We start from the raw sequence: 27,311 nt of genomic DNA, 5'->3' as shown, positions 1-27,311 counted from the left end.
ATTTTTTGGAAGATACATGTAGAGAAAGAAGTTTCAGTCCGGTTGCAGAGTCACAAATACACCAAATTAATTGTCTTTTTAAAAAAGTCACTCAAACTTTGGGGAAAAATTCTCAGAAAATTTATAAGAATGACTGAAAGACTCTCAAGAAAATTTCGAGATAGTTTTGTTTGTTTATTTTGTTTGTTTTTTAAGAAAGAGAAAGTGTCCAAATGAGTGCGATCAGAAAGACATTCCAAGTTTGATGACAGAGGTCCATTGAAACAGCTTAGACCCAAGTAATTTGTTCAACATCACACCAAAAGTTTGCGTGAGCTCAGGAGCATAACCCAAATCCCTTGACGTGAGAGTTGCCGACCGTCTGGTGGTGTCTGAGCTGAAAAGGAGTTTTGCTGAGATGGAGGGAGGACAGAGGACAAGCTCACCCAGGAGGTGGTACTGGTGAGGACCGTCCAGCAGTGTGGCTTTCACTGCTTATTGTGATTTGAAATTATCAAAAATTTAGTTTTGGTTTTGTTTTCTCTGATATCCAATGTTGGTGGTGAATTTTGGAATTAAGATTTTACAGGACCTTGAAAAAATATTGCAGTCTTTGTGAAATCATTCCATTTTTGGAAAAATGCTGAAGGGGAAAGCTTTGTCTAACCATGCAGATCATTTAAATATAACCACCTCCCCAAAATGAGTTATGCCTGCACACCACTGCTGCACAATGAGTTAATTAAAAGTTAACACGTTTAATTAAGTCAATTTAAGAATACACTGTATGCATCCAAAAAATCCTCCAGAATACAACTAGCTTTTTACTTTAATAAACATAGGCTTTTTGTTACTTTGGGCATAGACCTTCGGAGAAGCTCTTTATGTTAAAAAGTGTCTCCTCTTGGGAATCCCTTGGCCGTTCTTTTGACCGTTTAAACTATCCGTTTCATCCACCACTAAAGAATTTTGGTAGGCTTGTAACAACTCTCCATATCTGATCTTGGTTTGAGTGAAATGGCTTTAAGGGTGAAGGAGTTTGTTTTTGATTGATTTTTGGTTTCAAGCTCTGCATTGGAAGATGTGACTTGTGAAGAGAGATGCAGTCCTAAGAGACACAACCTATTCTCATTCATCTATACAAAGAAAAGATTTTGATATAACGGAAAGGTTATTTAATGAACCTTATTCAACTTAGAGGTAAACAGTTTTGATTATGAATGTCGATTACTAGGGGATCATAAAACTCTTCATCTCAGTATCTCCAGGGGCTGATACTTTTGTAGTACATTATGTCTTTTAACAGTAACTATGCCATCAGTTTAGTTAATTTGATAATATGTTAAGTCACATGAGGGAACATGAGCATAGGGTGGCTGTTTAGGACAGAAAATTCACAGAGAAGTTTGGTGTCACATTAAAAGAAACCCGGAGCAGAGTATCACGTGCTCAGAACCTGTACTGCAGTTTGTGGTTTTTTTTTTTTTCCTAAAGTAACTTCTAACATAACCTTTTATGCACAAGTTAAATGCACGTTCCCTGCACGATCTTCAATCAGTAAATGTCAAATCAGTATGGGACTAGTTTAGCATGATGAAGGGAGGTGGAAATGCAATGCAGCCTTCCAGAATTGCATTTAATTACTGTCCAAGGACAAACATGTATGACCATCATCTATCTGGAGGTGGCCTTAAAATGAAATTTCACTCTTGATGTGACTATCGTAACGGAAAGCGGAGAGGGAGAGAAAGGCATGAGAAGGGCGCAGAGAAGGAAAAACTTTAATAAAATGCCTCAGTGGTTTCTCAACTCCCTGCGTCCAACCTGTGCATTTTTGTCCCCGTCCTCATCTTCTGGGAGGTTGTCTCATACCAGACATGTATTAAGATGGAGATGGAGATACAAAGCTGATTGAAAATTGTTTTATAGACCCAAACCAATGATCTTCATACTATGCTATAGAGAGGTAGGATTTCAGTTATAAGGTGTTGTAACAAATGTACAGGTTAACAGCACCATGCAAATAAAATTTACAGGTCCATACACTATACCGAGACACAACATCCGGCAGTCAGGGCTGTGTGTGGGTTTGTGACATTCCCCAAAGGACATTGAGCCTCCGAAGTGGTGGATGAATTATTCTCAACCACATATGCAGCTATTTTTATCTGCAACAAATAATACGTGTGTAGAATACTCATTTTAATATTTAATACATTCTTTATTTAATATTTAACTCAAATTTAATATAGTACTCATTTTTCATAGAAATGAAATGATTGTTTGCCACATATTTTATGGCATCTCTATCCCTGGTGGCCACATTCTCATCTTGTTTAGTATTGGTGAAGAAATAAGTTGCCCGGGTTTGCAGATTGTTGCTATCATCAGGTTTCGCCCCATTTTGTGATAGGAGTCACTTTGGTGGGATGGGAAAATGGCTTTATTGCTGTGGAATTAAAGTCATAACAAGTGTCACCTGTTTGGCTGGGGGACATCACTGCTAGCTGTGACACGTCCTTTGGCACCGCTTCCTTTGGGACTTTGTGTGTGGGTAGTGGTGCAGCTGGTGTGACAGGGACGGACTCTTGACGCTAAGCAGGTATGTGGCAATGTATTTCCCTAAGAAAAGTCTAGCCTTGCCATGTGTTAGAATCCTCAAGGGAAATGTGGTCTTTCTGCAGGAGCTTGTGAGCAAACTGGAAAACTGGGGAGCAGGCGTTGCAAGCCTAAAGTGGTAAATGAGTCTGCAGAGGTGACAAGGGATGTTATTTTTACTTTGGCATCTGGTTAGATGGAGAAAACCTCCTTCACTTTTTTTGCAAGACCTTTTATCTTCTCTTCTCCTCCCGTTTATCCTACTCCAATCTGGAAAATTTACATGACAAGGTGTGACCTATGCAAAGTAAACATAATGAGGAACGATTATACATGGCTGTCAAATGCTGTCACACAGGATAGTATCCTTTGCCAATCCAATAGTGCTGCAGGGGACACCTGCCTTCCTGCTTGTGGCACGCAGACAACATCCCTGGACAGCAAAGGCATGGTGGCTGCTCACACTGCCTGGAAAACACCTGACCCGACACCAGGTGAGAACACAGGTGCCTCCCTGCAGCCTAAGCTTGCCAGACAATCCTGCTGTTCCCACGAAGTGCAGTGATCACTGATAGCTGATCCCAGTGATTTTGTTGAAATTATTTTAGACCTGAGGCCATATTTCTGTTTTGTTTGTTTAGTGCTGAAAGGAAAGAGTCATGTTGTCACTTCTAGGATTTTCACGCTGCTTTGAAGGCAAAGGTGTCATGATTGTATTTCTAAAGGCATAATGGTACATTACTGCTCAAATGGAGATAGCTAAGCCTGCTCTCTTCAAATGCTTTTATGTATGCTTACAAGTTGGGGAAATGCTTGCATACTGGAAGTTAAAGGTGGGTAAACCTTTGCAAATTTGGGGGCCAAGTTACTGTGTGAATAATGTCAACAATGACAATCAAAATCCTCCTCTTCTTTTTTTTTTTTTTTTTTTTTTTTTTTTTTCCTTTTCTCTGCTGTCTTTTTACCCCCTGGGAAATAAAGAGTTTCTAGAGTTAAACTGTTTCATTGTTGCTGGATAGGGTAGGAATGGAAAAGCACATTACAGCAGGTCAAATGTCTGCCCGTCATTCCATTGAAGTGGCATATTCTGCCACTTATCAGATATGAAAAGAACAGGAAAAATCTTTAGACCTTCTTTTGTGGAAATACTGCCTGTCAGTATCAGTATTTTATGTTATGTAAAAACAGAATAGACTCATAATATATCCGGGGGTTGAGCTATAGATCAGCTAGAGACCTTTTAACTAAAGGTTGACAAAATTGCTTCGATTAAACGTACTAAGCTGACCAGATAGCAGTGGATTCAAATGAAGGGAAGATAAACTCCAAACCAGTATTACTAGGCCTGATAATTTTCCTTATACTGCTGCCAAGATCACAGTAGCTGCTTCTCTTGGTAAGAATACAAGCATGTTCTCTTTGTGCTCTTTAATGACTGTTTTAAAATCACCACTCATAGGGACACTGCTGCAGTAGTGCCTGTGAGAGGACAAGAGGCAGTGGGCAGAACTGAAGTGAGTGTGGCCAGGCACTGAAAAAGGCTTCCCAGGAAGGTTATGGATTCTCTCTCCTTGGAGATGTCCAGAACCAAACTGGACACAACCGTGAGCAGCTGGTTTCATTAGCCCGGCTTTGAGTAAGGGAGTTAAACTGTAATATCTGCAGAAGTCCTTTCCAACCCCTGCAATTTTGTATTCCATGAGCAAATGAAAAATTATCCTTCCCTTCTGTGAACTGAAGAAAAATTGTTAATATTTCATAACGGGCAAAATAATACTGCTCAGTCCTACCTGCCAGACCTGCCTTATTCTTCCATCGCTGCATTTCTTTTGAGGCTACAGACTCTTCTTTTCCTTTAACCTATTCTTTCCTTGCCTCTGTTTTGATATTTTGGTTCATTTTCACTCTGTATTCTCTTGCATTTCAGCTCCCCATCAAGTCCTTGGAGGACAATTCCAGCTAAACCTTTCTACCCTGTCTCCCTTGCTACTGTTTAAAACACGTACCTTGCCCTAACTGTTGCCCAGAAGTTCACCAGTCTCTTCACGTTAAGAATTCATCTGATACTCACATTGTTCCCTTCACCATTAACACCAGTAGGTAATTTTCATGGTCAAAAAACTAGGTGCGTGTTCTTGACCAGGAAATAGCTGTGGTTGTAAGTTGAGCAGAGGATAAAACAAAGGTAATGAGGTAATTCAGGGGTTAGTATTAAGGTTATTTTGCTTCCTATTCTCTATCCTTCCTCTCTTAGCTGTGCACGCCTTTCAGGAGGGCTTGCACAGCTGCTCTTTGAGAGCACCATCATTGTTGCTTTCGAAACATCAAAATGCTTCATACCAATTTAACATTAGTTATTCTAGCTAAACTCTGCAATACTGTCTTGCTAAACCATAAGAAAAAATTAATAGCTAAGGCAAAAGGTTGTGCTTGCCTGTTTATTATGATGATGACTAATACAGTCCAAAACAAGTTGTCTTTATGCTTTCATTCAAAAAATTACTTCTCTATGCATATGAAAGCCTAAAATAGACAATACTGATTATTTTTCCTCAAATCTGACACATGCAACCATAATTCACACAGTATACCTGATAATGTCCAGGAGATTGTGACTTTTATTTTAAAACCAGATGCATTTAATAATGTTCACTCTAGATTTCCTGTTAATTAATTTGAAATATCTGAAGAGTTAATTAAAAATACAAACTTTATTGGACTCTATATCAAACCTGACATTATGATCTTTTTATCTACAAGTCAAGAATTATGTGGGATCAGAAGTGTGAATTATTCATGATAGTTTCCAGCCATTTTTTCCCTCATCCTTTGTTCAGTATAAAATCATATGAGCTTTTCTTTCAGTCAAGGTGAAAGGAATATTAAGTCTCAGAAGTGAAACTTAGCAAAGACGTGTAGCTCAGTGAAATCCTTTTCCTGTAATCCTGCCTTTCTATTCACTGCTACTATTCAAAATCCCACTTTCTATATAAGCTTCACGATATATAAGTAGTTGATGAGATTTATTTGTTATACTGCAGTTTTCCATCTTCATGCTTTGTCCATTCCTTCATTCCCATAGGAATCTGTCCTTGTTTCAGCTAGGATCGCTAATCCAGTAACTCCATTCAAGATGCTGGATGGTTGGTAGAGGGTGGAAAGAGAGTGCTAGGAGAGTTATGCCGTGCAAGGATTTAGCAAGGCATGTGTGGTGAATTTTAAAAGCATTGTTAAGATCCAGTTAAATGATTAAGAACTAACATGGTTTGATTATGTGAACAGAAGTACTAGTTGCTTCTGAAAGATGCCTTATGAATTAAGGCTTGATTGTAGCATGCTGGACCTCTCTAAGGGACTGAACAATCAGAATTGTTTCTGGCCGTTTTTGGAGACATGGCAACAGATGAGATGGAAGTTGTCTGATCTATGCTAATGAGTCCTACATTTTCTGTTTGCAGTGTTACTCCTGATGCTCCATGTGTGTTTTCCTTACAGTCTCTGATTACATCTGCTGTGGTATTTTCTCTTAAATAAACACAGGTCTGGACAGAAATGTAAAAGCACTGTTATTTGTTGTTAAGGTTAAAATGACAAAAAGTATTGGTGATAAGTTCTTAGTCTTTAACCTTTTAAAAGTAAATCACTGCCTTTTAGGTAACATTCAAGCATCCAGAGAATTCAGTATGCAAATAGCATGCATGGCAGATGATCTGAAGAAAGGCTGCACATTTCCATAGAAAACAAATGTGAGTGTAGGAAAGCAGATGCTTTCTACCAGCAGAGTGTACAGACAGTTCTCAGGAGGACCTGAGCAGCAATTTATTTTCTAACTGCTGGAAATATGCAAATTCCTCCGGATTTAAATGTGAATTTAAAAGAAATGGCATCTATTAAGGACATGGCAGCCCAAAGAGGCAATTGGGAACTTAATAATTCAATCAAGAACTTCAGCAGGCCCAGCAGTATATCTAAAGTCATTGACTCAAATGTCATTGGATTTTACTGAAGAGGTGGGTGGTCGTGTTGAAAAGATGCCTTTCCAAGTGGGATAGTTGGACCATTCGTCTGTGACCCTTCAAGAAGCACGTTGCTGTGGTGCTGATTGCCAGGTGATTCTCCTCCTGTTCACTTGAGCTGCTCATAGGGTACTGCCAGTTATCTCCACTAGCAGCGTAGCCCAGCCAAGGCCGAGTAAGGCAGGTTCTGTCCTGACACTCACCCAATCACTGCAGTTAGTAACTAACTGCTGTTCACTACTTCTGGACCCAGTCCTGTCTCTGGCTGTGGGGCTGTGCAGGTATTGCTGCAGTTACACGCTGAGGGCGAGCGGATTGTGGTTTGTAAGTGTAGCGGCATAATCCAGCACAACGGGTATTGCTGGGGAGCAAGCAGTCAGCTACCTGAAACTTGGGAAGTGTATTTTTGTCCTCTCTCCAGAAATGGATATTATTATTGGATCAGTCATGGGAGCACAAGTAATGATAGGTTTGAGGCTTGCCAGACAGCAGTAGGCCCTACTCATCCTCTTTATTTTTGCAGAAGTCTACTGCTCCGTTTATGCTATTGCTTTTTTGTATGTTAGTTATTGCATTTAATGGTTCCATCAAAGGCGCCCGAGTGGGGCTGGAGGGCAGAGTACGGGGATTCAGCTGAACGTGCAACACCGCAGGTTGACTGTGTCACCTCTCTCTGCTGTGCTGCACAAATGAGGAAGGAAGCAGGCAGGAGGCTGCTGAGTGGGAAGGTCCGGTGTTACCTGAGCAGAAGAAATGGAGCTGATAACCACAGCTAATGTGGTCAGCAGGGGAGACTATGATTGCAAGGGTGAGATGGGCAGGTAAGGTCATCTCTGCAGTCAGAATCTTCTCAACCTTGTGAGTTGCTTTTGTTTGGGCAGTGCCCACATGTTTTTAAATCGTAGGCGCAATGTATCTATAAAGTAATACTCCTGTTACTCTTGGATTGGACATAGAGAATTATAAAATGTTTACTCTCTGGCTTGTTTCCTGCAAGTTAAGAATCATCCTCCTTACACTGAGTGATACGTGTAATTTTTTTCTTCGCACAGGTTGTAATCCTTGGTAAACATTCTCGAGGTTATCACTACATGTTAGCTAACCTGGTAAGAACTTTTCTTCATTACAAATATAGCTAAGTTTTGAAGAGTAATATATTCTATTCAAGTTGCGTCAACTTTAATCAGCAAGGGAGGAAATGCATGAGCGAGTTCCTGGATTTTGAGAAATTACTTTAGTGAATACTTGAACTGCAATGTTATAGTCATTTACACTCAATTACTCTGGCTTTGTTTTATCAAAGAAGCTCGTATCCTCTACTAATTTTTAAATAATAATTTAATTATATGTTTTGCACTAATTTGTATCCTCTTAAATAAAATGTTTGATAATTGCAATCTTCTGAAAAACATATTTGAAATTTAAGCACTCCAGAAAAATAATTGCAGCATATTTGTATATAATGTAAGTGCTAAAAAGCTGCAAATTAATACAATAAATCCATCAAATAAAATCACCAGACTGTTTAGCCATTATTTTGTGTTATAGAGTCACAGTGTAGGGCAGTGATTTTATACATGTTAATTGATGAGAACAAGACTATAGATTTGTATCCATAATAGAACTTATTTTTTTAAAAAAAATAAAGATTTTAAAATTGATTTCCAGGGATGCATGTGAAGCTTTGAAACACCATCTGCTTGAGTTCCTCAGGAAAAGTGTTGCACTGTAATTGATGCTGCAGGAAGACTAATTTTTAGGTTCTAGGTCTGCTATGAATGGAAGAATGTTTTTCCAAAAATCACACTTTCAGATTTAGCAATCCCACTTGGTAGAAAATTTTCTGTATTCATTTTTGGTATGATTAAAGCAGAAAAAAAAGAATTTTAAAATGCTCCTATTTAGTATAAGCACTGCATGACTTCAAAAATTTGTAATTTTGCATTAAAGAACCAGTTGTGGTTTTGCTGATGACATTGTAAAATGTTCACAGAAATGTTTGGGATTGCCTTTTAGCATGTGTAACTACAGGCATTCAGATAAATATGAGTGCAGTCAAGTCAAACTAATCAAAATTTGCACCAATTTACAGGCAAGGTATAAATTCCAACGGAGTGGGAGAGAATCAAGCTGTTATATCTGGAAGTGAAGTGTTAATTCTGTGGCTGCCTCGCAGGGAGTTACCTGCTTTGCCTTGGCAGAGCAATAGGGGTGGTCAGTGCTCCTCTGCTGCCAGAGCAGAACCTCCTTGCTCACTTTTCTGTAGAAATGTGCAATGTAGAGATGTTGTTTTGGATTCTTTTTCATTTTGGTGAGAAGATAAAGTGAAATTGTACATAAAGTTTCCCCACCGTTTTCTTTCCACCCAGTGAATACTTCTTGCCACGTGGCCACAACACAGTAGGGCAGTTTTCCATTGCAAAGATCTGAACAAGACTTTTTTCAATTCCGTTCTATTCCGTGGTTACAGTCCCAGTGCTCATTGTAGCAGTAAAATATTTTCTACTAACAAAAGGGAAATTCAGTTTTCTTTTGTGCTGAGCTTGTACCAACTAAAGCTAAGCCACGGAAAAAGGGACTTTGGAGGGCACTGGTTGGCACTGATTGTTGTTTCCTACACGTGTCCTCCCAGGGTTTCACCGATATCGTGCTGGAGAGAGTGATGCACGGAGGTGCCAATGTTACCGGGTTCCAGATTGTTAATAATGAAAACCCAATGGTTCAACAGTTTCTACAACGCTGGGTGAGGCTTGATGAAAGAGAATTCCCTGAAGCCAAGAACTCTCCATTAAAGGTATTTATTTTATTCTGACAGTGATGGAAACCATCTGAGTTGCTTTTAACAATTGTTTGGGTTTTTTTGATTCCTGGTACGTGCATGTGTATGATGCAGGTATCTCATTAGAGTATGTTGGAGCATTCACTGCACTTCAGGAGTGAGAAGGAGGAGCTATTAATTGGACACGAGTGCACACTGACACCTGAGTTTCTTAAAGCAAAAGGCTTTGTCTTGCGGATGTAGAAAATCCTATCATTTTTACAGTTGATATAAAACCTTAAAATTCAACATCTAGCGTTAATGTAGTGTTTGCTTGGTTGGTGGGTTTTTTAGGTTGTTTTTTAGATGCAAACTTTGGGTTACTAGTCAGTTTTATTACTGATGGAGAATTTCGTGTGCAAGATCAATTAGCATTAGATTCATGGAGAGGCTACTGCTGTCTCCTCACTGCTGACAATTGCCCTCATAATCTAAGCCTGGATTTTGTGCCACTGTGCTTTAGTTAAATCCAAATTCTTTATCTTACTGTTTTAGACTGTACAAACTAAAATGAGAGCTACCGTTGTTAGGAGACTTGCAATCTGTTAATATCTCCCCATGGGTATTTCCTGCCTCAGCATCTGTATAAAATAGCAGAGGAGTGAGAGGACCTGTGATTCTGTCACTCCAACAAGTCCAATTCGTTGTAGCTGGTATCCTGCCACTGTGTCCCCAGCACCAAGCCTGTCTCAGAACATCAGCCCTGTGACTTTCCTGTTTAATCAGGGACAGGGACAGCAAAAATGTCACACCAGAGAAAAAGGGGTAAAGATTCCATCCATTTAGTTTAGACATTAGAAGACAGTTGAGGGATGGCGTGTGATAGAGTCTTCCAGTGGGTCGAAGACCAGTTTACAAAAGACCATGATGGGCTGTTATTCTCCAGGGTTGCATCAGTACCATAGCGCTGGGAGCTGTTCTCTGTCCCTGGGGACAAGTAACCAGCTTGACCATGACCAAGCTGCTCAAATGTCCCAACTTTGACTGCGTCTAGAGTACCTACTGGAAGGTCCCAAACTATGCCTGGGAATGGTTTGGGTGCTGGTTGGCCATGGCCCAAACCACGCCAGGATAATTCTAATAACTTAATAATTGCAGACGATTGAGTTGTTCTGCCTTATCTGTTTCTTGGCACAGTCTAATTCTCTAGGGCAGGCATAACTCAAAAGTGTGCCAAGACTGGGACAAGAAATAATCAGCCGAATTTATGATTTATAACAGATACCAGAGAAAAATATTAGAGGGGCGTTAAGTACAGCACCATGTACTAAGAGAGGTAAAGGAGTCCCTTTGGTGGTGTTTTAAAAGCTCCAGATTTAACAAATGTGACAGGTTTGGTTGAGTGTTAGAAGTAAAGGTAAAACTGGATGCTTTTCTGCAATAATTTCCATTCCTAGGATCATACGGTTTTTATAGGTAAAGGAAATTATCTTAATCCCATACTATTGCACAGCCTCACAGAGCAGAGAAAGTCAAAGAGAGGCCCCCAGAACTTGGGATTAGTGTATTGTTCCCTGTTGATTAGGAACCAGGCCTGTTTTCTGAAAGCTTCCCAGCGGTGATGCAGGAGAGAAGATAAGTATCGTACTAATCTTAAAAGCTCTGAAATATAAAGTTAACCTGGGAAGATTTTCCTCCACTTGAAAGCAATTTACCTTGAGGGAAAAATTACTCTCTATCCTTAAAAAATAATCATAAGTATATGGTGCAAACACAGAGATTACATTACCTTTCCACAGATGTGCTGCTCATCACAGAAATGTGAACAGTATTTGTCAATCAGACAAAAAGCATACTTAAAAAATTGATGTACAATATTTTTGATTAGGAAATAAAATTGCCTAGAGATTAAAGCCCTGATGTTTAATTTATTCTGTATTTTATCAGCATTTCCCTCCTCTCTCTCTTTTTTTCTCTTTGCATGCTCATGCATTTATAAGTAGAATTTGAATAAAGCAGAAAATTAGATAGCTCTCTTGGCATGACTTGGAAGGGACTACATTAAGGTTACTGACAATTGACGCAGTCTGCTGAAAAAATTATCACTTTGTCAGTTTTATGTAGTGCTAGATTGGACAGCTATTACAAGATCTTTTTAATACAAGAACAAATATCTTTTAAAATTACTATCTGATTGTGTATTGTGGTGTGGAGTGTGACATGCAATCGTTTTTAACTCATTAAAAGAGGAGATGGTGATCGTTGCCAGGCCAGCATGGCAAGGAAGGAGGGAAGGGTGGGCAGGATCAGAAAAGCATCTGCATGTGCATCCACTCTGTGCTGAAAGAAAAGTAAGAGTTTACAAACTGTCACTTAAACTCAGCCCAAAGGGCTGCTATATAACCTTTTCCCAAGGCTGCCTTTGCACCCTCATTTATCAGATACGCTTCTCTTGATCTGTGCACACCAGTTCACCTTGCTCTGTACAGGTTATCCAGGGCTTTACATCAGGCTGAAGTGCTTGCTGTAAGATCAGAGACATTTTTGAGAGATACAGAGCACCGATCGTGCTATGCTGCCCTACAGGACAGAGCTAACTGCCTCTGAATTTAGTAGGTCTTGTCCACACGGAGAGCAGCTCAACCTGCGGCTGAAATGCAAATTTCCAGCTTTCAAATTTGTTCATGGGCAGCATTTTTGTTTACGCTAACTCCAGCTTTAGGTTCATTCAGAGCCAGCAGCTCTATATTATCATATAGACAGGAAAACCAAGGGCAAGCTCACTAGTATATGCAGATACCCATTAAAACCTGTTACACACTTCCCCCCCTTCTGCCCTCTCCCTCTCCTTCCTCCCATTCTCATACAAACATTGTGGAAATATCAGGGATCCTCTGTAGGGGAGGATTAAAATCTGCTCCTGCAGTGGCCTGGGAGACTGAGCACATTCAGTGGCTCCTGTGCTGTACTGAAATGGCATCTTGCTGTGGGTGCACAGACCGCTGATTACCTGAATGTTGAAGAAATGTGAAAAACAGCTGCTTTTATTTACTTTTGTTATTTTTTACAGGTGACATCTAAGTTACAGTATTGGGGGGGATGTCATCAAATATGTAAGAGAAGCAATGGATGAAGTTGAGAGCAATATGTACTGATAGTTAAGGAGTCTGTAAGGACTAACTATTGTGGACTAGCTAAGTAACCAGCCTGGTAGCTGTTTCCTTTGCGTGGCACCTGCTACCTACAAAATGTTTGGCTTGGCAATTTGTTAAAAAAGTACTAGCCTCCTTTAGATGACAAGTTTCCAATTAAATCTAAACTTTATGCCACTATAAACTGATTTTATTATTTTACTGCTGTATGCCATACGACACAAATATATTTTATTTGTTACTTGGAATATGTGCAATTGGTAAACGACATTTAGCATCTGTGCCAGGACAAGGGAGCAAGGGAAAGGGCTTGCCAGGATAATCCTTCCTAGAGCATTTAACAGAGAAGGACTAGACCTGATAAACCTGCGGCAACTCTAAGATTGCATTTGTCACCATGTTTTGTTTGCATCAATTCTAGTATACATCGGCACTGACCCACGATGCAGTCCTGGTCATAGCAGAGGCTTTCCGTTACCTCCGAAGGCAGCGTGTGGATGTCTCCAGAAGAGGCAGCGCTGGAGACTGCCTGGCTAACCCTGCGGTACCGTGGAGCCAAGGAATTGATATAGAAAGGGCGCTGAAAATGGTAAGGGCAAGCTCTGGCTCTTGGATATGTCTGTTCCACAGCAGCAGCAGCTCTGCTGGGATATCCTTTTACTCCATAGGCAGTTTCTCTGTTCGTACAAAAGCTGCAGCTCCTCGGGGGAAAAAGAAAACCTTAATGACAAGCTCCAAAGGAGGCCTAAAACATCTAGCAGAGTGCAAGGCGTAGCAAATTAGATCTCAGAGTGTTGGCCAAAGATCCCATCTCTCAGGCCCCAGTGCAGCAGCTGCCGGAGGGGCCGCACCGGGCCGCTGCAGCCAGCGTGAGGGAGCACGAGCCATGTGGCAAAGGGGCTGGGGGCTTCTGAGGCCAGGAGGAATCTGCAGATGTGAGTGTCTGAGCCCAGCCGGATTGCCTTTTGCATGGCCAGCCTTTTAGCCCTGCCATTAGTTTCTGCAGTGGATCCTACTTCCCCTGTGTCTCTGTAATTTCATTGTGTTTTAACTCTTTTTTAGACTGCTATGTCTGCTAAAGCAAGTGACAACAGGAAAAGTTGGTAATGGTTTTGTACAAACAAGGGACAAGAATAGAGTCTGCTTTAGATCTTGCTTACAAATCTGTTAGAATGATTTTATAATTTTATGTAAAAATGGAGCGGCTGAGATCAGAATTAAGCTCGTGTTAGATGAAACAAATCCAAGGTCAGGCATCACATGCTTCCCTATTGCTTTTTCCTGTTTACTAGGTTGGAAGGTTTGTATCAGAAGGTTTATTCTATCCCGTTCTCTTTTAAGGACCAAGTCTTACATTGTCAGAGCTCCTCTTATGCCGTTATGTCAGTTCATAACAAATGCCCTAAGTGCACATTCACTCTTGCAGCATTTACACGCTCTTGAAGAGAAGATTATGTTTAACCTTCAAAATAATTAAAGAATTTGTATTGTCCATTTGAAGTTAATTACAAGGGCAAACAAGACTCTTCTGAATGAGATAAAAAGTATGCTTGTCAACAAAAAGTCAAAACAGAACAGGACAGTCACTGATTAGAATTTATTTCAATAATAATAATAATAATTCATAAGATACACAAAACCAAACTCATGAGTGGCACAGATGCAGAGGTCTGACTTTAAGCAGGGTGCCTTGTATTTTTTTAGCTATTTAAATGAACTGCATGAGATTCATATACAACACCAACAACTCCTACTCAAGATCATCCCACAGTGACATTGCCCACCAGCCGCATCCCATCCATCACAGTCTACCCCGCTCAGACAACAATGAGAAATTCTTGCTTTAACTTCCCTTTAACGTTTCCTTCCCTCTCCAGTTGTACAGCAACTAAAATAAGAATATTTGTTGCAGACATCCTAGAAATAACTGATGCCAGCAGAAAATTCGGTGCCAGATTATAGTTATCCTGCTGGCAGAAGGGAAATAAGTGTTAACCTGACTGCTTCCCTCCAGTCTTGAAAACTGTGCGTGTCTGTGTTCCTAAATCTGATTCTAAGGCATCAGATTAAGTGGAAGATAGTTTACTTGAACACATCTGGCCAGTTATAAATAGTTCATTTGTGATTGCCTCTGTACTCTGGGCTAACAGAAGTGTTTGGAGTCCTGGTGAGCCTTCCTGTCTCTGTGTAGCCAGATGAAATGTGCTGAGTTTTCCCACCAAAGATAGAAACAAATTAAATTTGAAGTCAAAAGATGTCAAATATGTAGTGCTCATATCTCAGTACACATCAGGATGAACCTGACCTAACAAGGTCCGCTGAGAGATACACACTACAGAGACACACTGTGCTAAGGTAAGCAGACAGCTTCCAGCAGGCTCCAAAAGCAGATACATCAGCCCACATCTCCCTGCAAATGATATGTCAGCTACCCTGCACAGGCTTCTGCTTGGGCCATGGTCGACAGTCCCATTCAAAGTCCTATTTGGGTCTCTAACTTCAGCTTTCTGGAGACAGGAATAACTTGCACCTTCTTCTAGAGCTCTCAAACCATAAACTATTTTAAGAAAGGTTCAAATCCACTTGCTGATGAAAAGTTCACACTCTTCCTACATCCCTCTGAATTTGGATCACAGGATAATTTGAGGCCCAAGGAATTTTGGCTGTGTTATGTAGCCTGTCCCTCTCCATCATACCAGGCTTGATTATACCATCTCTAAACCATAGAGAGCAGATCAGTAGCCAGCATCTCCAGGGACTGACTGCAGTTTCAGAATTTCTCTTCAACCAGTTTTCCATCATTCATTCCTATAGCTTCTACTGAATTATGCTAATTATTAAAGTTAATTTACCCCTGCTGAAATTTCAGGCTGTTACTCCTCCTGTCTGAGCTGACAGCTTGTCAGTGTTAAGTGGAAATATCTCACACTTTCGTACAGAAAAATAAGAAAGATTTTTTTTTATTATTTGAAACAAAGTTCTTTATACTTCCCCTCAAAATGATTCATGTGAGTAGGTAATGATAATGACTTGCTGGCTATAATCCATCCATCCAGACTGAGACCAGAGCTCTATAAGCAGTAGAGGCAATTGCCCATTTTCATTCAGAGAAGACATTCATTCCTTTCTCCTACATTGAGACTAATCTTAAAATAAAGTACTTGCCAGTGTGAGCAACAATATGAGATTCCGGTCCATATTCCAAATCACTCCATGCCATATTGGGACGGGTTTTATGGCATTGAATTGTTGCAGGGTCTTTGGTACTCTGTTCTACAGCAGTGAATGCAGCGTGGCTAAGCATGGCAGCACCAGGCTTTCTTACATTTAACATACATGCTGGGCTAGTTTCACTTGAATGCAGCTTGCTCTGCAGTAGTGAGTCACCAGATGAGCACTAAGAAAATATGCAGCAAAAACACAGAGTTGGGGTTTTCTGGGTGTAAAAAAGGTAATTGTTTTTTTCAGAACTACTGTAAGTCTCTTGTATGGACAAAAATTGGGCCAGAACGACTGAGTTCCTGCAGTATTTAATAGAGTGTTTTTGTTTTGTTTTGTTTTGTTGGTTATCCCCTTAAGGTGCAAGTTCAAGGAATGACAGGGAACATCCAGTTTGACACCTATGGTCGGAGAACAAATTATACAATTGATGTGTATGAAGTGAAAGCCTCTGGTTCACGAAAGGTGAGTTTCAAAATACACATCCAGTTTTGCTTCTTCAGAAATGTTTATTCCAACAAACTAGTAAAAATCAAAAATACTACACAACCATTGTAAAAACAGGATCCTGAGGAATCCCTCTCTTCTTGCTCTCTCCCCTAGTCCAGGAACCGCCTTCTGTTTTCTTCTTTGTTCAAATCTCTTATGTGAAGGTCAACTTCAAGCCTTACCTCCTTTTCCAGTAAAAGCCTTCTGGAGATTTTCCACTGCCAAAGGTCTCTCTGTCCAGCATCGTGTCCCTCTGTTCAGCCCTTTTTCCTAATTTCCTTTTGATCTTTCCCATCCTCTCCATAACAGATGTCAGAGCGATAGTCAAGGTGAAGCTAATATATTTTAGAAACATCTTGAAATTAGCAGAAAATCTTTTTTGTTGTTGTTGTTTTAATTAGGATGTGCACTTCATTCTTTTGTCTCCTATACAAAGTATAGATCCTAAGTGGGATAGTTGCCTAGATCCATCTTACAAAAATAATTTAGGCCAAATTTTCAAAAATAATTAGGTAAACAGCCTCTCCGGCTCAGGATCCTCCTCTCAGGAGGACCAAGAAAAGAGCCTGAGTGGGCTGGGCACATAAATCCCCCTGATTCCACCTGGCGTTTGGCACCTGACCCTGCTTAATCTCTATTCAGACTCCTTAAACTCTTCTGCACATATTTAGTAACAAAATACCTCTGGAGATGACCTGGCCATTCAGCTAGGTTTACAGTGCAGTGTTACAGCTGCATTGTACAGAAATAAAAGAGCCAGTTTAATAGCAAGTGCCAGTATAGCCACAGCACCATGAACGTCAGTACAGGCGAGCTCACAAATAGTCATTTCATGCACTGGCAGGGTCTTATAATCCATAAGGAAGCTCCTGCTCCTGTGCGTGCATTGCTAGCAGTATGTGTGCAGTCTGTGATAAAGCTGGCTCAGGCATGCATACAGGTGCTGTGCTCACTGCCTGGTCTGCAGCGGAATATGGGTGAATCAGAAAAAAATTCAAAATCAAAGGAGTTTAGGCTATGCAATATTTTTTTGTTGTTGTTTTGCTTATTTGTAGAAATGCAATAATTTATTCCAGAGGCACCATGAACCGTGTGAATTTATATAGGGAAAATTAATTGTGCATTTTTGATTACATTTGACTTGTAATTATTTCTACATGGGCTTGGAAATATTACTCCTTTAAAGAAACCAGTGTACTTGTATAATGGCAATAAAAGAATCAATGCTTTTCAACCATGTGTTTTAATAGTTCTTGTTATCAAGCTCATGTACTACAGTCCTTGTAAACATACATAATCTCCACTTCTGTAGGCTGGTTATTGGAACGAATATGAAAGATTTGTGCCAGCATTAGACCTGCTACCCTCTAATGACACTTCGTCTGTGGAGAACAGAACTATAGTAGTCACTACCATCTTGGTAAGTTTTACATTCTTAGTTTGCTTGTGTTTAGGAAATAAGATGCATAGCTCCAGAGGTGGGTTAGATGCCTGGCCAGAAGGCACAATGTTGACTTCAAGCGGCTGAAAAGCTTAGCAATGTGCAGAGATGTATTGAGGCCTTGACTCTTTAATGTGTATCACTTTATTGTGCATCAAAAAGTTTACTGACAGGAGGAGTCCCACTGAATCCAACAGTGTATCCTCCAGCTTCTCAGCTCTTTGAACTCAGTGGAGCTCCTCATGTGAGTAAAGCTATGCATGCATGTAAATGATTACAGGATCTTTCTGCTGTAAGTTCAGACCTTGCACCCCTCGCTCAGGTGGAGCTCAGGTAAACTCAGCCCCTGTAGGCTTGAGTAAGGGTGGTACCAGGAAGCCTGTGGAGAACTAGAAAGGCTGCAGGTATATTTTAAGACTAGATGTAAAGTGATCTTTATCTGTGCAGCTCCAAAAGACTAATTCTGTTTGTGTCCTGCAAACAGCAGCACCTGTGTCGGTTTGAATGTCTCTAACATATATGTTCTGTACAGTATTGCTGTGTGCAGTATTCTTGTGACTGTTCTGCCTGTTACAGCTCTACTAAGCATGAGCCAATTATGTGCTATTTCTTGAAGTGGTGTATTTTATCCTCCTATGAATTTAGCAAGATATAATCAGCATTTCAGATGAAATTTTCCAAGAAGGCTAAGGGAATTTAGGGACCAAGATTGCTGCTGAACATTTTAGCCTAACTTCCCTTAGGCTACTTTGAAAATACCTCCATCAGAGCCCCAGTCTGGGCCAGTGGGCATTAACAAATAATTTCAGTGGGTACAGTTGTTGATTGTGTCAGTTCTTTATATACTAAAAATTGTATTACTGCAATGATGTTATGTGCTTGTCTGATTGCCTAAAAATTTAGGCCTAATCCTGCAAACAAAAGTGTAATTTTGCTGAAGTGAATAGTTCTGGTATTTTCAGTGATACTGTACTAGCATTAAAGATAATAGCATATGTGACTGCAGGATTAAGCCAAGGATTTTTAAACTACAAATATCCATTTTCTAATTCCTGTACTAAAGTCAGAAATGTTGAAAATATTTTACAGTGATATGAAGTAAGGATAATAACAGCTCTCTTTTTGTATGTTTGAAAGCCATATTTTACATTCATAGACTTTTGATCTTTACTTTTGTTTCAAAGGAATCACCATATGTAATGTATAAGAAAAACCATGAACAACTAGAAGGGAATGAGAGATATGAAGGATATTGTGTAGACTTAGCTTCTGAAATAGCAAAACATGTTGGAATAAAGTACAAACTGTCAATTGTTGGAGATGGGAAATATGGAGCTAGGGACCCTGAGACTAAAATATGGAATGGCATGGTGGGTGAGCTGGTCTATGGGGTAAGTTTCTCTTAACATTCATTTCAATGTTCGTTATAAAAAGTTATACTCAAGCTAATAAACTGCAAAATAAAAGTTTTCTGTTTGAATATTACCTTAAACATTTTAGATACTTTTGTAGTATCATTTTATAGTCTACCTTTTTAATTATTGAACTACAGAAAGTGCTATTTTCTCCAAATTAGTTTCTGCAAAATGTTAAGAGGAGACATTGGGCAGATTTCAATTTCCTTAGCTACAAGAGAATTCGCAGCTTTCCCTTCAGACGCTGCTTTTGTCTGTGCCCTATCTTCTTTTTCCCTGTGCGTCTTGCTTAGGGGGAGCCTTCCCATTAAGGGTCTCACTCTGGGGCTGGATTTCATGGTATCATTGATGTCAGTTCGTGTTTGATCAGAACCTAAAGACTCTGCTCCCCCCATTCTTGCTTTTCAGGGGAGAAAACAGTGCAGGTCTGAAATCACCCATATCTTTTTTCTCTTACGCCATGAATTTAGCTTTTAAAAAACAACTGTCAGACAAAAAAATGGCACTCTAATTCACTGCATTCCTCTTTATAGTTCTATTTTGGGCATATATTGCTTTGTATAGTAAGAACAAAAATTGGAATTGCCAGTTTAGAAGTGCCTTTCAAAACTAGAATTTTGGAATACTCATACAACAAATGACACAGAATGGGGGAAAAGGCTGGTTTTCCAGAAAAGGCTGGTTTTGCAGAAAAGACTGGTTTCATCTCTGTTGTTTTTTTTTTTTTTTCCCCACATGCAAATGAGATGATTTGTGATTCTACCCAAATCTTCTCTATAGATTAATTTTAACAAGCTTTCCTTTTATTAGAAATGCCTGAGCAGCAGTGAATATTTCTTTTGCCTCCTTTTGTTCCATTGCTGAGGGTAGTTTCAAAAAGTCACCTCAAGCTCCCCCATCGCATCAGCATCTCTTGCAAAATGTTTGGTGAGATGATTCTTCAAATGATTCAGTCTCTTAGAAGCAGTTGCTGGATTTGTGAAAAGTTTGCATACTCTGAAATAGTCAGTTCTAGTCCATTATTATACACTTTGTAGCCCATTCAACTCTATAATATTCTATCTAAACAGCAGTGATTTTGTGATGTGGTCTTAAGAGGGGGAGTGAGAGTAAGCTACTGATCAGAGAAACTATGTAGGAGTTTGTACCCCTGGGCTCCATCTTCACTTCCCTGTTGCGTTGGGGTTTGCCGTTACACATGTCTGTTGAACTCTCAGTGCCTCTGTTCTGCTCTTTTGGAAAATAGTGTTGCCTCTTTCTGGGAATAGATTCTTTGAGAAGCTCTGCATGAAAGTTTTAGTTTAGTTCCAAGTATAAAGACATTGTGATGGAAACCTAAACTGACCATTTCTCTCTGTGTGGTTCAAGAAATATCAAGAATATTAGCCTAGTGTATTAGCTTGATCCCTCTGAAATATTAACAAATGACAAGCAATGAGACAGTTTATTCACTTAAGATAATCATACCCTATTCAAAAGATGCACAAGGAGAACATGAAATTCCTAAGAGCAGTTGGGGCCTGGAGACCATCCAGATTAGGGAAGAACGGTGCAAAATGAGTTTTTTGCTTTGAGACTTGAGACAAGTGACGTTAGTGATGGAAGGTGTATCTGTATTGAGGGCCACTGAATACCCTGTTCTTCTTTCAGTGCAGCCTTTTCTTGGATAGCAGGTGGGCAGCACTGCCATTTCCACAAGCCTTTGGGATGTCCCTCGCTCAGGGAGCTTGGCCTTGTTAGGTTCAAACTGAGCAACATCCCTCCCACTCCACCACATTTACAGCCTTTCCCCCCTGCAAGAGAACAGTGTCAGAGGCACCCTAAATCTTTCTTTAAAACAACCCCAAACCTGCCCTGCCATCATTTATTCCCCACAAAAAAGATTTGTTCTCTGTTTTCTGAAACAGGATTTTGTTCTGTGTTTTCTCATTAATGAAAGCTTGAGGAATGTTCTCCTCCTTGCCCCATAACAGCTCCTCTTCTCCCACTACAGCCTCAGTTAACCAAGCCTCTTAGCAGCAGCTCGGTTATTCAAAGGTCAGATGCACCCCTTGAGAACTGAGTGAAGACCCATGTTGATGCTCGCAGTGCAGTGCTCCTGAGCTCATTCCCATCCCATGGAGCTGAACTACCGCCCTGGCAAGCTGTGCCAGACCCTCCTGGCTCTCTGTGAGCAGGGAAAGCAGTGAGCTCCGCAGCTCTGAACAGAGATCTCACAGTCTCTCCAGACCCCTTTCCAGTCCTGTCTGCAAACACCGTGAAATACCCTTGGCCTCTTTCTCCATCTGTTGAGTGGGGGCTACTAACAAGGATGAGCAGAGAGCCCTTTGAAGATGAAAAGTGCTCCAGAAGTGCTAATTATTTGGAGTAAGCATCTCATTTATGTGCTAACTTTCCTTTATCTCTCAGGGGCTTTAAACTCTATTAGGGAACTAAAACTGTACATTTCCCCTAATACCCCTGTGAGCCTTGTCTGGAAAATGACTGTCACTTTTGGCTCCTCTGGATTCCATTTTGGGAAGACAAGAAGGAGATTAAGCTTTTAAATGTCTTTATTAGAGTGTATGGAAAACAAACATGGGGGGATAAAAGGAGCCTGATTGGTTCTGGTACCAGTTATCCAGCAGCTGAACTGAGCTGTGGCAGAGCACATGGGCTTTTAGATAACATTTGTTGCAAATAAATAAATAAATAAATAAATAAATAAATAAATAAAGACAAGTTATATGTCACATGCAGCATATTTCTGACCCCACAGGCATGTCATGTCCAGCCAGGGTGTCTTTTACCAAATTTTTTTTAATATTGTGTGCCCTTTTGTGCATATCCACATGCACATAACTCTTACAAAACTGTTCTTGGGATAGTCATAGGAAGTAAGTGGCTTGACTTTTTAATGCCGGTACCCCTGATTAATTTTAATTAATGCTTAGTTTGTGCTTAGTTGTTCGTTCTCCGCTTTGTTTTCTGTGGGACATAATTTACAGCCAGGAAAGGAAGGACAGACAGGTCATTGCACGTCATTCTCTGTGAGAAGAGGAGAGAAAGACAGGACAGATGGGGAGAGCCTTTCTGTGGAGACACTCAGCACATTCTGAAATGCAAAACCAAGTCCACAACTTGTCTTCTGTATGATTTGTATCCTCTATTAAGATACATGGTGCATACTTAACATGGAAGTTAAATGGGCACGTTGTTAAGGTCTGGATTGATATGTGTTCCTTCTCATCTATAGAGAAAACAGGGAAATTTTGCCAAATGGATATATCTGAGTAGCTCGCCTCAGGATCCAGGGGTCTGGTCAGGTTCGGGCTTCCCTGTCCGCATCCTGCCTGTTTCCTGCTCAGTCTGTCCTGGCCAGCTGAGGGGTCACTTAAACATTCTCAGTCTGGGACGCTGAGTTGCTGTCTCAGGTTCCCTGGCAGACATCGGTCTCATCCTCCAGCTGCCCGTGCTGTGCCTTGCGCATGTGCTGGCAGCACCAGCACCTCCTGCCGCATGGCCGGGCCCTGCTCAGGGCTCTCCCCCTTGCATAGGGCAAGGTATACCTCTCCCCTCCGTGGGCTTTTGGTCCTTCTTTCCCTTCTCAAGTGTGCTGCTGCTGCTCAGCCCGGGAAGGCCTTCCCTCTCGGAGCCCGCCGCGCTCCGCCAAGGTTAGCTGGCAGGTTCGACACGTTTCTTCAGTGTAAGTGCGAGTGCTTTGGGAGCACAAGGAGAGCCAGGGCTTACAGACTTTATCCACTCCTGAGGTGAAAAAATGACTTTATAAAAACCTCTCAATATGTAAAATGCTCTAAAGGATGAAGCAGGGAAGCAAGGGACGGCCCCAAACGCTGCCTGCTCGCAGTCCCTCAGGAGAGCGCCTCGCCTGCGCCTCAGCAGCCAGACACGTGAGGCGGCCACTCCGCTCCTCGTGGCAGCAGCAGCAGCAGCAGGACATGGCAGGAGTGTGCGGTTGTTTTAGCTGAGAGAAGAACTAAAGTGATTCCCACGTCTCTCCCAAACCTCCCTGTGGTTTTAGTCTGTTGCACCATGTGTGCAGATGGGGCTCCCATGCTCCGTCTGACCTGCGTCGGACAGAGACGGGGGAAGCCCCTCCATCGGCAGGAGCTCAGAAATCAGGCGTACCTTTAACCTCTCCATTTGCAAGAGAGAGAATAGCAGTGTCTCGGAATTGTGGGCATCCAAACAACTAGCATTTTGGACAGGGAATGAGTTTAACGTTGACAAGCCTCTGCAGATGCAGCCAATTGCATTTTTAACACATTAATAACATTCTACACCAGTCAGCTAATACATATTAAAAATGCAATGCAGCATCTTGCTGGTCTGTTTCTAAATAAGAGTGAGATAATGTCTTAAATGCGCGTTGCCATCCAGCCTGGCCTCTCCGCGCAGCCTGGGGTGCAGCAGAGCCTCCTACAAGGTAGCGTTCACCAGCAGACGCCCCAGGTAACGTGTTGCTCTGTCTGACATTGCTCCTCATGCCCGGAAACCCTTGCCCGGGCTGCAGAGCCCTTGGCAGCAATTGCAGCCCGTGGTGCCTGCAGCACACGGCGCCCCACCGCTGCGTGTGCCCTTGTCCAGCACGACCAGGGCGCCCAGTGCTTCGGCTCCTGGCACGTAGCCGGCAGCGAGCACCTGGCGTCACACATGCAGGGGTGTCATCTGAGTGCTGGTAGCTTCCCGCCGTGGGCAGGGGTCTTGCAAAGCAATTGCTGGCCCTACATACTGCTTCTCACATCCGCAAACAGAAATAACCAGAAATGCCAACAGGAGTATAGCCTCTATCTCCTGCTATGTCTAATGCATGTCTTCCAAGCTAGGAAGGCTCACCCTAGTTCCACAAGTGGGAGAATTCGATCTCTCCTTCTGGATTACAGAGATGAAACTTCTTTTGTTCTTTTTTTTTCCTTCATGTGGAGAGATGTTGCCATTTACTGGTTTTTCTTCCCCTCCTTAAGAGTCCTGAGATTTGCAGCCTCCCGGGGTCAGCTCTCAGCAGATCTGGGAGTGCTGCGATGCTGCCACCCTCTCTGAATCCATCCCTCCCACACTGGGAGGAAGGCAGAGACTGGATGAGCCTCGCAGGCCTTCATGACATTTCTCTCCCAGCTCAAATGCAGTCGAGATGATCTTTGAGTGATTAGTCTTGAGTAATTAGTGAAGCTTAGTTGTTGAGGGTTCCCAAACCGTCCTCCATTGCTGCACAGGGAAGGGTGTATTTGTGGTCGGTTTGTTTGTCTTTTTTCTAGCTCATTTTTTATGGGTTCTGCTTATCTGCAGCCATAAGAGAGTCGCATCTGTGCTGCAGTTACTAATAGCTTGTTAGGGTGTTCGAGCTCTCCAAAAGCATTTTTTACAAGTGCTATTAATTTAAATAAAAAACAAAGAGTAGTCTGATTTTAACCTCTGAGGTGTAACTGATGTTCAGGGAAGTGGTGACTTAGGCCTTGAATTGCCTGCTTTCAGTGCTGTTAGTGTTGATAATCTCCTTAGACTCTATGTTGCCATCCAGTCATGTTCCCTCTTCAGGAAACATCTGCTGCCATGTTCATGCAAAAAGTAAGGGTTTTTTGTGGGTGTTCCCAGCATGTTGGAGGCCCCTAAGGTGAGGTCCAGCAGCAGTATTAGAAAAAAAGTATCGAAAATGATAGCAGAAATGTATCAGAAAAGCAATGTTTGTAACCCATGTGATATTAAAATGCAGTTTATTTACCAAGAAGTTCATGCTGTATAAAATGAGCGAGGACGTGACGTAATGTCAGTCTGTTGATCTGAGGGTGCTGTGCCAAGCATCGGCATCCTCCTCCAGGCACGTCCCGCAGGAATGCGCTGCAGGAGCCCTGCTCAGCTGCTCATGAAGGAGGCGCACGCTCGAGCACATGCTGCATCGGCACTCAGGAAGGGGGTCCTCAGTGTCTCCTTTGGCAATTAAAACAGGACTTTATGAGAATTAAATTTCTCAGAGTCCAAGAAAATGCTGGAGAGAGTGAATGCTGTTAGGACTGAAGCAGCCGGCCCTGCTTGCCCCAGCTGCTCCAGGGTACTCCCATCTATGTGCAGAAGTTGCCGGCAGCTGGGCTGCCACCCGAGCACTGCTTCACACGTAGCTCATTGCCCAGGGCCCGCAGCAGACCTGAGCCAGTAAACTGGCTCTAGTAAGGATTAATATGTGAGGACCTCATTAGTCCAACACCAGATGCAGTAACTGTGATTGAAATGCTCAGTCTTCCTGACGGCAGTGAAGTTTTGCTACATTTAAAACTGATACCCTGTGTACTTCTTCTACCTACTGACTGCATACATTTAATATTTAACAGTAGCTTAACAAGTAGAGGCTAAAAGACAAATATGTGTGTTGGAGGAATTTGGCAGTGATCATGTTCCAGGATTTTCTGGTCCTTTTTCCACACTTGTGCCTCCCCAGGCTGCTGTCTTCCTTAGGCCGTTGACACAGTCATCTAAAGCTGGTGAACACTCCAAGCATTCAAAAGCAACCGGCCTTTTGGGTTTGCGTATTCAAGCAACATCAAGCTAGATGTTTGCAGTGAGTGACCACAGGTCAGGTGAGGGTTTTCTGCTCCGGGAAAGCATCACTCCAGGGAACAGCACGCATGGCTGTCTAAAGGAGCTGAAGAGGGCTGTAAAATTACACACTCAGGGCCATGGTTTCCGAATGGCTTCCTTACATGCACATTCAGAGTTTATTTGATTATTCCAAGCAGTGACCTTGTCCACGTACATCACAGAGGCAATGCACAGCATGAGACCGAGCCTGGCTGTACAAGGAGCTGTGGTCATTTCTGTTTGCTAACCTTTAAAAAAGGCCAGAACGACCGTCTAGTAGGAGGAACCAATCAGACATCAATAGCAGTGACACACATTGCTGTCAGACATAAAGAAAGGCATATGCAGTTCTTCTATTGCTGCTAGTGCTCAAATCCAGCTAAAGTTCAGTCACTACCCCTCTTAGACTCCTGTTAGAGATCTTGGACTTATCAGTTAGTCAATGAACTGGCTGAAAGAATGAAAAAAAAATATAACAAACACATGACTTCCAGAGTTCTCAGGACATGGACAGATATAGATCATCAACTGGTTAGTGACAGAGGAGCCAAGGGCAAATGCTTGCCGTGATAAGAGTGTCTGGCACGTGTACAAGGACAACCTTGTCAGAAGGGGAAAAGGACATGCTGTAGGCCAAGAATTAGGAAGGATTTGCTCTCCTTCCTAGAGTTAAATATCAAACAATGGCAAACAACTTGCTAATGAAAAAAGAAGATTAAAAGCCCATCAAATAATCCACATGAATTTCAAATCTCTATCATGATCCCTTGTTTTGTTTCTATGATACAAGTGTGATTTATGGGTTAACAACAGTTCGTGGCTAATCTGGACATGAAAATACAGTTCTGTGTGCATTCTATATGCTGACACTGCGTACACTATTCTAGGAATTACAATTTCAGTTGCAGCCTCACTGTCCAGTTTATTTAGTGTTTTATGCATCCCTTTTAACTGAGTATAAATGTTGGGTACATATGTGCCTTGGCTTTGAGGCCCTTGCACAGGATTGTCCATAATTTTTTGTACCAATAGTTGCCTATTGGCATTATGAAATCCTTGAGCAATTTCAGTGAGTTCAAAGCAAATGGTACCTACTGATTCTTGTAGTTTATCATCTGATTCTTTAACTTGAGACTCTAGATTGCAGACATGCTGCCACTGTTTTTTAACTAACTTCAGTTTATTTTTTTATTTTTCCCTTTTCAGAGGGCAGATATAGCTGTTGCCCCCCTCACCATAACATTGGTGCGAGAAGAAGTCATAGACTTTTCGAAACCCTTTATGAGTCTGGGCATCTCCATCATGATCAAGAAGCCTCAGAAATCTAAACCTGGCGTATTTTCTTTCCTGGATCCTTTGGCTTATGAAATTTGGATGTGTATAGTCTTTGCTTACATTGGCGTCAGCGTAGTTCTTTTCCTAGTGAGCAGATTCAGCCCCTATGAGTGGCACTTGGAAGACAACAGTGAAGAACCACGTGACCCTCAGAATCCTCCTGACCCTCCAAATGAGTTTGGAATATTTAACAGCCTTTGGTTTTCCCTGGGTGCCTTTATGCAGCAAGGATGCGATATTTCTCCAAGGTTTGTTCCATATCACTCCATCACCTTTTTGCATTTTATGGTCATATTCTGATGCCATGGTGCATATATGTTACTCTGTCAAATTTTATTT

General features: G+C 41.5%; 1 protein-coding gene across 4 annotated transcripts in view; it reads left to right on the top strand.

Moving 5' to 3' along the window:
• The window catches only part of GRIA3 (glutamate ionotropic receptor AMPA type subunit 3), a 139,925-nt gene that overhangs the window by 70,519 nt on the left and 42,095 nt on the right, over positions 1–27,311 (top strand). For all 4 annotated transcript variants that reach the window (XR_015913545.1, XM_088527570.1, XM_088527569.1 and 1 more), the window contains exons 5-11: positions 7,646–7,699; positions 9,226–9,387; positions 12,925–13,092; positions 16,083–16,187; positions 17,524–17,631; positions 18,837–19,043; positions 26,844–27,220. Coding sequence is in view for 3 of the 4 variants with exons in the window: in XM_088527570.1 (XP_088383696.1) it covers positions 7,646–7,699; positions 9,226–9,387; positions 12,925–13,092; positions 16,083–16,187; positions 17,524–17,631; positions 18,837–19,043; positions 26,844–27,220 (1,181 nt within the window). In the remaining variant the exon portion in view is untranslated. The remainder of the gene's footprint in view (positions 1–7,645; positions 7,700–9,225; positions 9,388–12,924; positions 13,093–16,082; positions 16,188–17,523; positions 17,632–18,836; positions 19,044–26,843; positions 27,221–27,311) is intronic.

The sequence above is a fragment of the Tinamus guttatus genome, unplaced genomic scaffold, assembly GCF_059628265.1.
Source record: "Tinamus guttatus ecotype Peru unplaced genomic scaffold, ASM5962826v1 Tinamus_guttatus_pri_ptg000287l, whole genome shotgun sequence".
Classification (NCBI taxonomy): Eukaryota; Metazoa; Chordata; class Aves; order Tinamiformes; family Tinamidae; genus Tinamus; species Tinamus guttatus.
The sequence above is the reverse complement of the archived record's forward strand: the minus strand, read 5'-3'. Positions and strand labels throughout refer to the sequence as shown.